This window comes from Ascaphus truei, chromosome 21 (genome assembly GCF_040206685.1).
Source record: "Ascaphus truei isolate aAscTru1 chromosome 21, aAscTru1.hap1, whole genome shotgun sequence".
Classification (NCBI taxonomy): Eukaryota; Metazoa; Chordata; class Amphibia; order Anura; family Ascaphidae; genus Ascaphus; species Ascaphus truei.
Window position 1 is genome coordinate 23,787,334 of NC_134503.1, and position 18,524 is coordinate 23,805,857.

The 18,524-nt window shown below is 41.5% G+C and overlaps 1 protein-coding gene across 1 annotated transcript in view; it reads left to right on the plus strand.

Moving 5' to 3' along the window:
* Nucleotides 1-265: 265 nt before the first annotated feature.
* LHX2 (LIM homeobox 2) overlaps nt 266-18,524 on the plus strand; it is a 72,869-nt gene continuing 54,610 nt past the window's right edge. Inside the window, exons 1-3 of the mRNA XM_075579375.1 lie at nt 266-1,370; nt 4,170-4,375; nt 6,753-7,132. Of these exons, the coding sequence (XP_075435490.1) occupies nt 1,164-1,370; nt 4,170-4,375; nt 6,753-7,132 (793 nt within the window). The 5' untranslated portion in view covers nt 266-1,163. The remainder of the gene's footprint in view (nt 1,371-4,169; nt 4,376-6,752; nt 7,133-18,524) is intronic.

The following is an 18,524-nucleotide window of genomic DNA, read 5'->3' on the forward strand; positions in this document are numbered from 1 at the left end:
GTGATGCCCTGTGTGCCCAGGAGATACCCTCTCGGTGCCCAGAAGATGCCCTCTCTGTGCCCAGATGAAGCCCTGTGTGCCCAGGAGATGCCCTGTGTTCAGCTGTGAGATCAGGGTACAGGGTGGGACAAGAGCAGCACAGAACCATCCTCTGCAAACCCCCCTCCCAGCACACACGTGTCTACAAGGAGCAGCCAATGGGCTGCGGGCAGGGGGCTGACGTCAGAGGCCCTGTAGAAAAGGTGCAGTGCTCAGTGCACAGGAGACTGCAGGGCTGGGATACAGCAGGAGGCGCTCACTTTAAGGGATTACAGCCAGTCCATGCAGGGCCCTCCTCCTCCTCCCCAATTACTCACACGCAGCCCTGCAAGGGAAACTTCAGCAAACAACTGCACCTATCAGAGGTGCAGCCTCCAGCACCCATCAGCCTCACCTTCTGGGGCAGTTTTGTTGTATTTTTAGTGCTTAATAAATTTGCTATTTTTCTTCTTTTTTTTGGTCCCATTCTGCATTTTTGACAACTGTGCTTCAGGGATCCAGGAGCTGAGATAGTGATCCCCCCTGTGCTTCAGAGATCCAGGAGCTGAGATAGGGATCTCCCCTGTGCTTCAGGGATCCAGGACCTGAGATAGTGATCCCCCCTGTGCTTCAGGGATCCAGGATCTGAGATAGTGATCTCCCCTGTGCTTCAGGGATCCAGGAGCTGAGAAAGTGATCTCCCCATGTGAGAGGAGCCTTTGCTGGAGTAAAGATCACTGGCCCAGCTCCCTTCCTTCACTCCTCTCTGCCTGTGAGATCCTCCTCTCCCACCCACCGCAGGTATCCTCAGTATCCTCTCTCTGCTGACTGCACAATTCCCACTGAATTCACATGCAGACCATTTCCAGATAAGGGAGAGCCCTGCTGCTGATACACAAATACACATTGGGATCTTCTCCAGTCTCTGCGGCTACCTGAGCTACTTTAGTGATGTCCTGCAGGACAGACTCCTAGCCCTGCTGCAGATCTTGGGGACAGACACATGACATTACAGTGACTGGGCAGCCTTGGACTTTTCCCATTTCTTCTGATTCTTGTTGTTGTTGTCACCTGTGGTTGGGTTTTAATCTGCGGGACAAAAGGACAAGTCCAGGAGAGAGGCTCCTTGATTGGGGTGACACCCAATGCATGGCTTAGGACTGCAATTTATGGAAGTGACCTCCAGCTACCAAGCCATCTGTAAAGATTCCCACATTTGTCATTTCCACGCACCCGAGATGCTTTTCCACAGCCTGTCCGGGGGAGAGATGCATGGAGTCATTGATGAAATGGACAGGAGGACCAAGAGTGAAGCCATCAGCTCTGCCATAGACAGAGGGGAAACGGAAACGGTAGGCAGAAACCGGGGTGTTGAATTCCATTTGTGGGTGGTTGGGCGACTGGGTGGTTGGATGGGTGGTTGGGCGACTGGGCGGTTGGATGGGTGGTTGGGTGACTGGGTGGTGGGATGGATGGTTGGATGGGTGGTTGGGTGACTGGGTGGTTGGATGGATGGGTGGTTGGATGGATGTGTGGTTGGGTGGGCCAACAAATAAATAATAATCTGGAACATAACTAAATATACAAAGAACCCTAACAAAGTAAGAAGAGAATGCGCGTGATGGCCAACTCCCATAATATAAACTGTCAGGAGTTATTAAAATAACATTGTTTTTTTGTAATGGTCAATTTACTTCTATACTTTAGTGCAAGACCCTAATGTATTTATAATTAATTTGTTCCTATCTGCAACAGGCAGATTACGAATCCACATTGGCAAGTACTATATCAAACCAGTGTGGTTGTTAGAAATACAATGTTACAGTCACCGTGCTGTTAACATGTGAGTAATATCCATGTAGGTTCGAGAAAAAGCATATTAGTTACTGGGGAAACAAAAGCTTAATTATAACAAAAATAAATCCATTTCTTAAAATAACAATAATCGGAAGAACCACGTTATTAAACAAATAAGCCATATTTATTGCATCTAATTGCGTTACCAATATCCAAGCACATTGTGTGATTCTAACAGTTTGGGGAGCTGGTTATAATATAAAATAAATACAACTTAAATGTTGTTGAAAGGGATGCGAATCCGAATCTGAAAATCACTTATAATGTAAATATTTCTACTAATGAATTCAATACTTTTTGCGTTTCTGTTAGATATATCAAACAAATCACCAGATTTCATTACATACATTCATATTTTCTGAATTACGTTTTAAACACACACTCACACACATTATATAAATATATATATATATATATATATATATATATATATATTTGCTTTGGGTGTAGATAAACAAACTTCATGTCTTTTATAATTATATATATAAATAAAAGGAATTATTAGTACAGACGCAAAAGCACACTAACGCGTATAGAAATGTATTTACCAGGTATATGTCAGAGGAATAATTTTGGAGACGTATTCTGAAGCGTTTCTAGTAACATATACGAAAATACAATAAAAAAAATAACAAAGACACACGTGTCATTATTTACCAGTTCACTTCTTTAGTAAACAGACATTATGCACCTGATATGTAACTGAATACACAGAATTCTGTGACATTTGTTTAGTGGGAAGGATAAGGATTATCTTAATGAACTCAACATGTTAAACAGCCATACTGTTTCGGTAATATTATCAGTATTATCCACATAGGAACAAGGCACAGAGTATGTAGATATATTGATGGAGAAGTGTATGTATGTGTATATATATATATATATATATATATATATATATATATATATATATATATATATATACACATACATACACTTCTCCATCAATATATATATATATATATACACACACACATATATATAGTTTCCCCGATTAATATATTTACGGATATGCGCACAAAGCAGACTAATTAAAATATTATTCTCACAGGAGAAATGCTATTTACCCTCTTTGGATTTCTAAATTTGTAGTGGGGGATATTTCTCAATTGCAGATCAATCACAGTTTATATAATTATCATTTTATTCGTTTTTTGTTTTTTTTTTAAACTCTTATTAACATTTATTTTGTGCACTCAAAATGATCTTCTGCTTTTCATTGTGTTCGCAAATGTAAAGATCTTCTAAATAGACTTTGCAAACAGCGCTACATTTCTACACAAGTCGGCATAGCTTTCTTTATTGAAGTGGAAAGGCCTAATTATTACGAAATAAAAACCAGCAAACAGCAACAAAAAAAACACACATTTTTTTTATCAGCTAAACTCTGCAATTTGATGTAACTTTCTTACTTATTTTGCCTTTATTTTGCCCAATAATGAGCACACGGAAGAAAGATTCCTTCTCAACAACATCAGTTCTATGACTTATTTTTTATCTAGGCAGCACACAGATACAGTTGTGTCCTAATTTTACGATTTCCCAATCTGCAAATAATTATGAGGTATTGTTGTGCTTTAATCCTATATGCAACACGGGACCCCAAATAAACCCTAAGGGGAGGCGGTGGGCGCTGTCCCCCTCCCCTGCACACATTGCATTATTTCCGGGCACTTTAGCAGTGCTGGACGTGTCATTCATTTCCCTTATTTTTAGAGAAAATACCCCAGTCCTGTTTTATATAATGGCCTCCCTTATTTTATTGTTATACACCTATATTATTCTGTGTAGGACACGCTTGGTAATTGGATGGAAAGAGACTGTCTCTCTTATTTAACAGGATTGTGCACGTTTTGCTGGCTCAGTGGCACTTTGATTACAAACATTTCACACACTACATGACAACTATGATGCAGAACTGTGCGGTTCCGAAGAGATCTGGGTTTTTATTTGCCAGCTGCTCCCTCCTTTCCTTTTAAATTCGCGTCTGCACAATGAAATGACAGAACCAGAACCTTTTATCCAGGTGACTTCTCAGAGCCACTTTCCCAGCTGCAGTGTGAGGATCACCCCTGTTAGGTTTCATACTAAACACTGCCCCGGCCACCTACCCCATGGTCACTTACCTAAAACATGGGTCCCTTTGTGTAGATTGTAAACTCTGCGGGACAGGGGGGGGGCGATTGCACCCCTCTGTGCCACTCATCCTTGTGTAGCTGTTGCGTGTGTATTGTGCGTTGTGCAGTTGTGTAGATGGTGTGAGGGTAATAACGCTGTGTGTTGGCTCCCAGACCATGCCCTCGGTGACCGGTGACCGGACAGCTGCCCTGTGTGCCGGCTGTGGGGGGAAGATTTCGGACCGGTATTACCTCCTGGCTGTGGACAAGCAGTGGCACATGCGCTGCCTGAAGTGCTGTGAATGTAAATTAAACCTGGAATCTGAGCTCACCTGCTTCAGCAAAGATGGCAACATCTACTGCAAGGAGGACTACTACAGGTACCCTATCTCCTTAACCCTTTCAATGCTTACAGTGTGGCAGGGAGCTGCAGCAAACCCCCCCCCCCTGTACCGGACAGGTTAGGTAATCACAGATTAATAAGGTTTCAGTTTTATTTTACAATACAGGACACATCTCTCTGGCCTGAGTCTGCACTGTGGCACGAGAGATTTTATTCCAAGGCAAAAAAATAAAAAATAAGTCAATAATAATTTTAAATGTTATATATTTATGCAGTGAACACAATAGTTAGGACTTTTAGACATGAAATGTTTAAACTATCCCAGGTCACAAAGCTACTGGCCTGTGAAAATGCGCCAGAAATGTATAAATCCGAATATACTACAATATAACTTTAAATTGCAGCATGAAGAGCTGGAAATACATATAATGTTTTGTTGACAATAATATCCCAGTTTATACATCTACTGCGACATGGAAATTCTGCACAATGTTTGCTAAGTCCCACTATAAAATCCAATATTAATATTTCTTCAACCAGCCAATAAAATATAAACTCCTAATGTTCATAAAAATATACGGAATAAAATTAATCAAAAATAAGAACGCTGGCACAGAAATAATCATTTCTATTCACTGGGGAGATATATATAAAATCTCCAGAACAGTTGCAACTCAACCAGTGTGTGAGGTTTCATGGTAAATTAATTACATTTTAATTGTAATACATTTCGGTTGGCAGATTGAATACTCTCAAAAGTTGGTATTGTAGTTTTCCTTAGGAAAGGCGAGAGTAATACTGGGAAATGAGACTGGGAAACGAATACAAGATGTCTCACATCGCTGTACTTTGCTAGCTTACCTCTTAATATTTTCCACTGACTTCCTACACACCGAATGACCTTCAACTTCTGAACATTTTGCACACTATGAGCAAACATTATTCATCTGACAAGTATGAGAACTCTAACGCCATATTGTCCGCCCCAGACTGTAACACATAATGTTTGGTATCACCATTTAAAAAATCCTTCCAAGAAGTACTCAGAACTTCGTGTCCAGAGAGAAAACATCTTTAAACCATCAACAATGTATCGTTTTCTGGAGATGAGACAATTACCATCAATGATCCCAAAAAGTGCATATTTTCGTTTTTAAGTAACTAACTAGCCATGCATTTAAATGAAACAAGCAGGTAGAGATGTTTTGTTTTCATAGACGTTATTTCTATATGTTTATCGTACACTTGGAGATCCCAATATCTCTATCTATGAAAGAAAAAAGCCTGGCCCAATATAAGGTGTCACTTCAGAAATTTAAGAATCTCCAGCACCAAAGCTTATGTGAATTTGCAGAAGGTTCCTTAGCTGAGGGATGCAGAAGGTTCCTTAGCTGAGGGATGCAGAAGGTTCCTTAGCTGAGGGATGCAGAAGGTTCCTTAGCTGAGGGATGCAGAAGGTTCTTTAGCTGAGGGATGCAGAAGGTTCATTGGCTGAGGGATGCAGAAGGTTCCTTAGTTGAGGGATGCAGAAGGTTCCTTAGCTGAGGGATGCAGAAGATTCCTTAGCTGAGGAATGCAGAAGGTTCCTTAAGTGAGGGATGCAGAAGGTTCCTTAGCTGAGGAATGCAGAAGGTTCCTTGACTGAGGGATGCAGAAGGTTCCTTAGCTGAGGGATGCAGAAGGTTCCTTAAGTGAGGGATGCAGAAGGTTCCTTAGCTGAGGGATGCAGAAGGTTCCTTGACTAAGGGATGCAGAAGGTTCCTTGACTAAGGGATGCAGAAGGTTCGTTGACTGAGGGATGCAGAAGGTTCCTTAGCTGAGGGATGCAGAAGGTTCCTTAAGTGAGGGATGCAGAAGGTTCCTTAGCTGAAGGATGCAGAAGGTTCCTTAGCTGAGGGATGCAGAAGGTTCCTTAGCTGAGGGATGTAGAAGGTTCCTTAGCTGAGGGATGCAGAAGGTTCCTTAGCTGAGGGATGTAGAAGGTTCCTTAGCTGAGGGATGCAGAAGGTTCCTTAGCTGAGGGGTGTAGAAGGTTCCTTAGCTGAGGGATGCAGAAGGTTCCTTAGCTGAGGGATGCAGAAGGTTCTTTAGCTGAGGGATGTAGAAGGTTCCTTAGCTGAGGGATGCAGAAGGTTCCTTAGCTGAGGGATGCAGAAGGTTCCTTAGCTGAGGGATGTAGAAGGTTCCTTAGCTGAGGGATGCAGAAGGTTCCTTAGCTGAGGGATGTAGAAGGTTCCTTAGCTGAGGGATGCAGAAGGTTCCTTGGCTGAGGGATGTAGAAGGTTCCTTAGCTGAGGGATGCAGAAGGTTCCTTGGCTGAGGGGTACAGGAGGGAATATTCTCCTGACCCCGGCGGGCCTTTGTGATGACTTGTTGACCTGTGCCTAAAATGAGTGTCCCCTCTGTCCTTTCAGGAGGTTCTCTGTGCAGAGATGTGCCAGGTGTCACCTAGGGATCTCTGCATCAGAAATGGTGATGAGGGCCCGAGACTTGGTTTACCACCTCAACTGCTTCACATGCACCACTTGCAACAAAATGCTGACCACCGGCGACCACTTTGGCATGAAGGACAATTTAGTATACTGCCGGCTTCACTTTGAGACTTTAATTCAGGGAGAATACCAAGTCCACTTCAATCACTCGGATGTAGCACCAGGGAAGGGCTCGGGGCTGGGCTCTGGGGCTAACTCCTTGGGGCTGCCTTATTACAACGGGGTTGGGACTGTCCAGAAAGGAAGACCCAGGAAGAGGAAGAGCCCAGGTCCAGGAGGTGATCTGGCAGCCTACAATGCAGGTAAGCCTCATCGTGTATTTCTAATGGGGGGTGTGCACCGTGATTACCCAAACAGCTTCATTTATTAAAGCTCAGCTGATAATAATAGTTTAGCTGGGCATAATTATTTGCATCAAGTGCTATCAAGCTGCTAATTACAGGAGCCTGGATCTCTGCGCCTCTCAACACACACACACACACACACACACACACACACACACACACACACACACACACACACACACACACACACACACACACACACACACACACACACACACACACACACACACACACACACACACACACACACACGACCCAGTTAACTCTTTCAGTGATGGGAGCATGCCATGTGTCGCAGGCTTGCCCAGCAGCGCAAGAGTTAAAACAGGTGTTCAGAGTCAGGCCCCTGTCCTGCCACAAAGTGACAGACTTGAGTGGAGTGTTTGTTAATCAAATGTGAAATACAGAAAGCTCATATAACCGAGGAAATCAGCCGCAGTCCCAGTCCTGCATCAGGTTTCAGGCGTTGCATAAGTGTTCAATAAATAACAGGAATCGGGTTTGATAGCTCCTTTCCTGACAGTTTTTGTTTTAATAAAGTGCAGCATTTGCACCGGTAACAAAACACTTGTGTCTATTTTATAGATCGACTTAGTTCACCTCATAAAGTGGGAACAAAAACTTTTTTTTTCTTCTATAGTCAGGACAATTGTATGCAATATACCCAGAAACAGCGCACTATCAGATCTCATGCATAGGTGTATTATTCTGATATCAACATTCATTCTATATGTAACCTCTGCACATTAATGGTCACCTAGAAAACATATCTAGATATATTGCATATATCAACACTTTCCACTGTAACAATTCTACATGTGTGGCATGTTCAGTATTTAAATACATACATGTGTGAGAACTACAACTCAAATTACACATTGCTATAATGTATCTGACACAACCAAACAAACTTTCATACAGGGTATGTGTGTAGGCCATATGTGGAGTGTTACACATGTAGATTTGCTGAGATAAATAACGACTACATTAAAGTTTTGCTTCATATAAATGTGAGATCATTTTTTTTTAAAGTTTCTTTTTTTCAGACACGTTAAGATAACAAATAACATATAAATATATATTCGTAGTTCTTCGGAGAAATCTTTGGTTATACTTTGAGTTACAGAATAAACTCACTGGATTATTCCCTTTGCTGTTTGATGCTTCACACGCTGATACATTTAAATCCACAGTTTGGTGTAACCGAGGCAGCTTTTAAATTGTTAGTTTGCGTCAAAACATTTTCATTCTTTCTCACTTTTACTAGAAACGGTTACAGCAGAAATATGATACGAGCAATGGTCAGAATAAGAGAGAATATTAGAGAAGAAAAATTAAAAATAAACTCCCATTATAATGTATTGTCTAATTGTTTCACCCTGGTGGAAAGAAGGAATAAGTTATTCAGTGTTTGTGTTCATTATTATTTTATTATCATTTCACTGTAATATTTAGGCGCAAGTGTGATCACTTATATAACTTATTATATTCGTTATAGGTAAAACAAAACAAAAAAGTAATCTTTTGTATTTCCATAGTGTGATGCGAAGCTTAAACAAATATTATGTATACACTTAATAGTATGACATACAGCAATATCAGGGCACTTTATCTGATTGATACAAGCGAAAGTATTAACAATTCCGAGTTGAAATTATAATTGTATAGCTAGAAACACAGGATTTCAGCTTTGTACTGGGGGCATTTTCCAAGATTTTGCAACTCTGGACCTGCTGATTTCAAAATAATTTGACACAATTTTGTCCCTATTATAGATGTATTATTTCCCAGATCTCATTTTCAAATAGTAATTCGCTTCTCTTGCCAACAAAGGCGGCAGATAAATAAAACTTAAAAAATAAAAAACGGAGAAAAATCGGAGCAAAAAAACAAAACAAAAAAAACCCCCACATTCCTAGGAGAAAATCGCTTTCTTTGAGCAATCTTGTGCATTTTTTTTGCAATACTTTTTTGAATCAGCAGCATGTTGTACTCACATACTGCTGATATACTTAGAATTGAATAATTTAATACCAGCGCAGTATTAATAAAAACAAACTCTGGGAATTATTTATCAAAGTCTCCCGGCTCCAAAACTGGAAGAAAAAAACGGTAACCAGATTTATGTAAAAAAACCAAAACAAAAACATTTAATTGCAAACTAATGGGATTTTAAAAAAAACAACTTTATATTTGTATTTCTTTTGTAATGCAATAGATAACATTACTGAGTTTTGAAGTATTCATACAACATTGCGGTGGGGGTGGGGGGCTGAGGGGGTATTGAGGGATACAAAAAAAAAAGAGGGGGGGAAGGGGGGTAAAGGGAGGGGTAATAGGATGGGATGATTATGGACATGACACGATAGTTGAATTAATAGGATTTTTAAAAATAAATCTGGTGCAGAGTTTTTTCCTCCAGTTTGCAGCCGGAATACTTGAATAAATAATCCTCTAAACACATATTACGAAAATTCAGCTGTTGTTTAGTGCTCTGCAAAATGTTCATTATTATGGGGGGGGGGGGTGTGCTTCAGCAAATGTGCGGGGGGTGGGAGCCTTGGTTGAGATGTGCATGGAGCTTGACAAGTGGAAAATAGCTCAGAAGGATACTGGGACTTCAAAAAGACTTCTTTTCTCTCTCTCTCTCTCTCTCTCTCTTTTAAAGAGTGCTTCTGTGATCGTAATTTCTCCCTTCTCTGCTTGGATTGGAGTTTGATGGGCTTTTTTAGGTCAGTAAATCAATGGCTGAAACTTGCTCAACACAGAAGCACCTGTAAAGAATTCTGAGAGAAATACTCCCTCTGTGAATTCAGCTAAAACCTGCCCCAGCCCGAATCTTTTATTCCTTCTTGTCGGGTCTCACGTTAAAATTAGGGCTCTATAATGTCACTGGAAAATAAAGGACGTGTGATGCATAGTAAGAGCACCCAATGACTGGTAATGTTCAGATTATCTGCAGAAAAACTCAACCCTGAAACAAAACACCCTCCATACAATGCACCCATTAATACAGCATGGATGTGGAAGATATATATGATCAAATACTCTGAAAACAATACACGAATATGTTAACAGAATTGCATTATGTACGAGACACACATAAATACATGTGTTTATATATATATAGTGGCTTATTAGTTTATGCTGTATGGTTTATTAGTACATTTTTATTATGTTGATAACTGTAAATAAACACACACACACACATTTATTTATAAACTATATATATGTGTATATATATATATATATATATATATATATATATATATATATACATATATATATATATATATATATATATATATATATATATATATATATATATATATATATATATATATATATATAGTTAGTTAAGGAATATAGTTAAGGAATAACAATCGTCAGAAATAAGAATTGAGTACACATTTGGTATTTCAATAACACCCTCTGGTATTTGGTGCTTGCAGCATCAACATTAAGATATTAAATTAGGCTCAGAGATTGAAACGGGTTGGAGTCTAAATATTAGTTCTTGCTCAAATTATGATTTTGTTTAGTGTGTGGGGTGTTTCTCTGCTTGAATAGTTAAGCTGAGAACTTAATTCCCAGGGAAAATAAAGTTTGCTGAGTTAGAAGGGAAGTTTTTTTGTGGATGTATTTTGTCCCTGTGTTGTGCTGGAGGGGGGGGTATCCCCTTCACAACCCTATACATAGTGTGATATGACAGAACTTGAAGTGCTTATTTGCTGTTTGTTCTCTTGCTATAAGTGACTCCACATTGTGCTTCTGATAAACAGGTTCTGGTCTCTGGGAGGAGACAGCGGATTTGGGTTCTGGTTCTGTTTATAGTGTAATTAATGGGTGTACAAGAAAATAGCGTCCTTATATCAGTTGGGTTTTTCTCTGCTGAGGATTTTAATTGGCATGCAGAAAATGTATAATTGAGTTACAGTTTGGATAATTGTTCTATTATATTAAAGTCTTAGTCTAAGTACTGTGTAAGGGGTTAAGAGCGTTTTATTATTTAATGTATTGTATTTTCTCCTCTATCGACAAATGAGCCACTTAAAACTGCAGTGAAACTTGATTTGAAGTCGAATTTAGGTTCACGAGTTAAATTTTCAAACCATGCATTTTTTCAGACTATGCATGATATATTTTTTTTAACACAATTCCTAGAGGAGAATATATATGCAAATGTACTGTTTTAAATACCCTGTAACAGCATCCTTCACATTATCGCATTGGTTCTGATTCATCCCTAGACTGAATATTTAATGATTCTTTGTCAATGTGTAAAAGTGTTTCTTATATATATATATGAAATACAAATGGGGCTTATAAAAAATAAATACAACAACAATTAATTTTACCTCAATATCAGCCTGATTTGTCCATGCAAATATTATGTTTTTAGCGTGAGAAAAAATAGAGGCAAACAGAAGATTTGTAAAGCAAATGCAAACGTGACATATCCTAAATCCAGGAGCAAGAAATGTAACCAACAATTGGAAATGCAAAAACTCTTTACTAATACTGTACAAAGAGCCGACTCTGCTATAATAATCTCTTTAAACCCCCTCTGGAAATAGATAACTATATAATAATAATAATATTAATAATAATATTAATAATAATAATAATTATTATTTTTATTTTAGTATAGGGACCAGTGACTTTAATTAAACAGATCGGTTATGTTCCATGGAGTTTTAAACGAAAATCACTACGAAATGTTTCTGTACAGCAGAACTAGACTTTTAAAATAAAATGATTATCATTGCAAACAACACATGTCTGAATTGTCTATTGTATTGGAAAATATATTGTTTAGAATTATTATCCCGTTTACTGAATAACAACTTAAACAACTCACTTTATTTTAAAGCATGGCTTAAACATTTTTGTCAAAAAAAAATATAGAGTCTGTTAAATGACTTAAAATCGGTTGGTAGTAAAGGTTCGCGGAAAAGACACGAATTTAAACATACTCGGTTAATGACAACTTCCAAGTAAAGGATTGCTGATTTTTTTGGAGGGGCTCTATTGAAATGACTTAATTGGGGGGAAGAAAGGGTAATCTTGTCACTGCTGAGAATTCTCCATGAGAAGCTAAAATCTGGATTATCACAGAGAAAACGAATCAGAGCTGGCCAGTTTTTTATATTATGTGTACTGGGAAAAAATAGTGTGTTTTTTTGGGGGGGGGGGGGGGGGTGGTGAGTGGGGAGTGGGGGGTTAATACAGCATTTTGGAATTAGAACAGGTTATTTAAACACACCATGCGATCTGTGTGAAAGTTTCCAGTGTAGATCTGTGCACACATCTCTGGTTTTGCAGCTCACTGGCTCCTCCTAAAGACTGAGAAACTCTTTAGCCCAGCTCAGGTCTCCTTTGCTATATCTGTAGGTAGAAACCCTAATAACACAAATGTAAGCAGAAAAGCACCCTCCCCCCCACCCCACCCCACCCCACCCCACCCCCAGTAACCGTATTGTTCCTGCAGAAATGCAGTAAGTGCAGATTGGGATATCTTTTGAGAATTAACCCTAGCGTTTTTGTACAGAGAATACATCTTTGAGTTTGGGGAAGCTCTATACATTATCATTTCATATATGTAGAACTATATTGTCTGTCCTCCTACACTTTACCCCTCCCCACAAATGTTAGCACAGTCTCTCTGGTGTTTTCAAGAGCAATTAACCCATTGCTATGTATTTGCAATTAAATGTGATCCATTTGGCGATAAAACAAAGCGCTGTCTCTCCCCCCCTGTTTAATGCATGGACAGCCCATTGATGTGCAATGTGTTAATGTCTTTCAAGCTGGAAGGGTTAATAAGAAACCCTGGGAGTTTCTCAGGGCGGATGTGAAAAAGATCTGTTTTCTGTCTTTCTTGTATTCAGTGTCTGTCTGGCAAAGTGTATACCAGGTGACTGCAGAGAATCGAACTTATTTCTACCCCCATATTATTAATAAATACCAATCCGCTAATGTATTATGTATGACCTTATCAGAGGCTACTTAATGAGTTAATTATATCTGTTCCCACAGTGGCAGTCACAGTGCAGTGTAACTAGTGCCAAGCTGTCATTCCTGTAGTGTGACTAGTAATTAGCTGTGCCCTGCCTGACAGAAGTCCCATGCCTTGGCATGTTGATGGAGTAACGCTGCAACTTGCAACGCTACAAACTTTCTCTAATGTACTTAGCTATTGAATCTCTATGTGTAAGCCAGCAAACCTCCATTCAATTCCACTTCCACAGACCAAGTGGGAATGTTGCCCTTGTGGGTGGATTTATCCTGGCGGCCGTGCCACTCCGACCGGTGGAGCAAGTATGCACACTGCTCGTATCACAGATCATGCATGTTCCATGTTTCCAAGACCCCAAGAGATCAGGTTTTCAGGATATCCCAGCTACAATCAGTGGCCCAGTCTTCGATTGAGCCACCTGTGCTGAAGCAGGGACTGATTGAGCCACCCGTGCTGAAGCAGGGACTGATTGAGTCACCTGTGCTGACGCGGGGACTGATTGAGCCACCTGTGCTGAAGCAGGGACTGATTGAGCCACCTGTGCTGAAGCAGGGACTGAGTGAGTCACCTGTGCTGACGCAGGGACTGATTGAGCCAGCTGTGCTGAAGTAGGGACTGATTGAGCCACCTGGGCTGAAAGCCTGACCTGTTGGAGGGGGGGGGTGGGGACTGGAGTTGAGCCCCCTGAGATACAGTAACGCCTCCTCTTTCCTCCTGTAATCCGCTCCCGTGTTGACCCCCTTCAACCTAATGTGTGTTTGAAGTCAAAGGGACCAGCATGAAAGAGATAAAGTCGGATTTTTTAACCCCGTCAGTGCGACACGTTCGGGTTCGCCGCTATCGCAGGTGACGCTTTGCTCACATGTCTTTTAGTGAGGTATTGCAATAAATCGCGCATGCGGCATTTCTATACGGTTACAGATGCGCGAAATGTCAAGATTTCTGCGTTTTCATTGCGACCCAGGGAACGTAACATTACAAACCCGAGCTTCGTTCCTCCCACGTTAGACCCAGAAGTCTGCAAAGTATTTCTTTTTATTTCTGAGGTCGGAGGTGTTTTGCTTCGGTTACATTGGGGTGTTTACATGGGGGAAGAAAGCACTCCTATCACTCACTCAAGCAAAACTATTTGTGGGTGATACCTCTTTAAGGCCCATATTCTATAAACGGTGCAATCCGGGAGCACGGCCTAACTCCCATTCAAATGAATAGAAGTTAAGACATGCTAAAGCTTAGCACCATTTAGTTAATATGGGCCTTAAAGTCTGTAAAACATACAGAACACCTACAAGCTCAAATTGAACCCCCAAAATACCCACAACATATATATAAGCATATAAGTTTCACAGAGGAGTGCTACTGAGCATGGCAATATATATTTAAAACCAGAGACATAACATAAAACACAGACAAAGCTCAGTGCACATCCAGAAAAACTTATATACGGTACAGTGCCTAAATATACATGTATAAATAACTAATAAATAAAATGGTCTTTTAGTTTAATAAATAAAATGGTCTTTTAGTTTAGTAAATAAAATGGTCTTTTAGTTACCTTAAAGTCTGTAACATAATCTTATTCTACTGTATATGTAGCAAACGGGCTGGTTCTGGCTGAAAGTCCCTATAGATATTGATATGAATTTTCCTCCGATAATAGCCCACACGACCGCCTCGGGGTATATAGGATGACCCCCGGTGTAATTAAACCTCTGAATAGTTTTACAGTTAGGCCTATATAGTTCTAGTTCTATATTGTGCGAGCGGAAGGAGCAGCGAGTAAAGGCCCTGATCACACCGACAGGGAGGCAGGGAGCCCGGTCCATATCCTGGTGTCAGCTCCTTGTGACCTTGGGCAAGTCACCTTATCTCAGGCCTGGCAGAGATTAGAGCCACTAAGATAAGGGCAATAATCTGTGACTGGATTGTATACACCTTAATATAATATATAAATATATACAGTATATAAATATATGCCAAAGACAGAGGTCATTACACTCTGCTCATATTACTCGACCTCTCTGCAGCATTTGACACCGTGGACCACCCTCTTCTCCTTCACATTCTCCATACTCTTGGTATTCGGAACAAAGCTCTATCCTGGATCTCATCCTACCTCTCCCATCGTACTTTCAGTGTCTCTTCTGCTAACACCTCCTCCTCCTCTATTGACCTCTCTGTGGGGGTACCTCAGGGCTCTGTCCTGGGACCTCTTCTCTTTTCACTGTACACACTCTCTCTAGGTGACCTAATAACATCTTTTGGGTTTAAATATCACCTCTATGCTGACGACACACAAATATACTTTTCAACACCTGACCTTACACCTGCTATACAGACCAAAGTTTCTGAATGTCTCTCTGCTATATCATCCTGGATGGCCCTCCGTCGCCTTAAACTCAACATGTCTAAAACAGAGCTCCTCATACTTCCTCCCAAACCTGGCCCTACTACCTCCTTCCACATTACTGTTGGAACTACGATCATCCACCCAGTAGCCCAAGCACGCTGCCTAGGGGTCACACTCGACTCCTCTCTTACATTCGCCCCTCACATTCAAAACATTTCTAAAACTTGTTGCTTTTTCCTCCGCAATATAACTAAGATACGCCCTTTCCTCTGTTGCTCGACTGCTAAAACTCTGATTCAGGCCCTCATTCTCTCCCGTCTTGATTACTGTAACCTCCTGCTGTCCGGCCTTCCTGCCTCTCACCTGTCTCCCCTACAATCTATCCTAAATGCTGCTGCCAGAATCACTCTACTCTTTCCTAGATCTGTCTCAGCATTTCCCCTCCTGAAATCCCTCTCCTGGCTTCCGATCAAATCCCGCATCTCACACTCAATTCTCCTCCTCACTTTTAAAGCTTTACACTCTTCTGCCCCTCCTTACATTTCAGCCCTAATTTCTCGCTATGCACCACCCCGACTCTTGCGTTCTGCTCAAGGATGTCTTCTTTCTACCCCCTTTTTATCTAAAGCCCTCTCCCACCTTAAACCTTTTTCACTGACTGCCCCACACCTCTGGAATGCCCTTCCCCTCAGTACCCGACTAGCACCCTCTCTATCCACCTTTAAGACACATCTTAAGACACACTTGCTTAAAGAAGCATACGAATAGCACTGTGAACATTCTGAACACATGATACATAAAGCTTGGCCCCCTGCAGACGCACTTACCAGAACTCCCTCTTCCTGTCTCTGTACGTTCTCCCTACCTACCAATTACATTGTAAGCTCCTCGGGGCAGGGACTCCTCTTCCTTAATGTTATGTTTGTCTAAAGCACTTATTCCCATGATCTGTTATTTATATTATCTGTTATTTATTCGATTACCACGTGTATTACTACTGTGAAACGCTATGTACATTAATGGCGCTATATAAATAAAGACATACAATACAATACAATATATATAACGGGGAGTAGAGAGGTTTGCAACTGCAGTACCTAGACGATCGGGCAGAATAGCATATATCCCTCTTAACCCTTTCGCTGCTAGAAAGGCAATGCATTGCTGGCATCAATTTAAAGCGGCAGTTCCCGCTGAGCATCACTTTTTCACATTTTATTTCCGTACTTACTTAGAGATTTCTTGCTCTTTCCAAAACTGTTGCTCATTTTTATATTCTGATGCAGGAGATATACGTTTTTGAATTATTAAGTGTCCGGGAAGTTAAAATGGAGCTCTCCCAAGGACCAGCGCGGGGTAAAAGTTCTCATGGTCACCTCAGGAACCAGAGAATAAGGAAAGCAGATATTTTAACACTAATATATATATATTTTAAAGAGCAGGGCATGTAGTGAATTAGTAACATTATACAGTAAACTCATATAGGCATCTGAGGGGGAGGGGGGATTTGTCATTCACCTAAAGCGATTTTTTGCTACAGTCTCCCAGCTGCAAAACTGCAGCAAAACCTACGCAAAAAAACTGCTCCAGATGTGTCAAAGGAAAAAATGGCGCAGCTTTCAGTGGGATTTCTTCCCGTCACTAAATATGTAACGGATTTCTGCTCCGGCAGGCGGCTGGATGTAGTAACTAGCCCACCAAAAATAGTGTATTTTTAAACAATTTAATGATGCAATCACAAACTAAATATAAAACAACTCCTGAAACTCCAGCACAGGGCGCATACAGTGATCACAAACAGCACTACAGCACAGGGCGCATACAGCGATCACAAACAGCACTCCAGCACAGGGCGAGTACAGCGATAACAAACAGCACTCCAGCACAGGGCACATACAGTGATCACAAACAGCACTCCCGCACAGGGCGCATACAGTGATCACAAACAGCACTCCAGCACAGGGCGCATACAGCGATCACAAACAGCACTCCAGCACAGGGCGAATACAGCGATCACAAACAGCACTCAAGCACAGGGCGCATACAGCGATCACAAACAGCACTCCCGCACAGGGCGCATACAGCGATCACAAACAGCACTCAGCACAGGGCGCATACAGTGATCACAAACAGCACTCAGCACAGGGCGAATACAGCGATCACAAACAGCACTCAGCACAGGGCGAGTACAGCGATCACAAACAGCACTTCAGCACAGGGCGAGTACAGCGATCACAAACAGCACTCCAGCACAGGGCGAATACAGCGATCACAAACAGCACTCCAGCACAGGGCGAGTATAGCGATCACAAACAATACTCCAGCACAGGGCGAATACAGCGATCACAAACAGCACTCCCGCACAGGGCGAATACAGCGATCACAAACAGCACTTCAGCACAGGGCGAATACAGCGATCACAAACAGCACTCCCGCACAGGGCGAATACAGCGATCACAAACAGCACTCCAGCACAGGGCGAATACAGCGATCACAAACAGCACTCCAGCACAGGGCGAATACAGCGATCACAAACAGCACTTCAGCACAGGGCGAGTACAGCGATCAAAAACAGCACTCCAGCACAGGGCGAATACAGCGATCACAAACAACACTCCCGCACAGGGCGAGTACAGCGATCACAAACAGCACTCAGCACAGGGCGCATACAGCAATCACAAACAGCACTCCAGCACAGGGCGAGTACAGCGATCACAAACAGCACTTCAGCACAGGGCGAGTACAGCGATCACAAACAGCACTCAGCACAGGGCGCATACAGCGATCACAAACAGCACTTCAGCACAGGGCGAGTACAGCGATCACAAACAGCACTCCAGCACAGGGCGAATACAGCGATCACAAACAGCACTCCAGCACAGGGTGAATACAGCGATCACAAACAGCACTCCAGCACAGGGCGCATACAGCGATCATAAACAGCACTCCAGCACAGGGTGAATACAGCGATCAGAAACAGC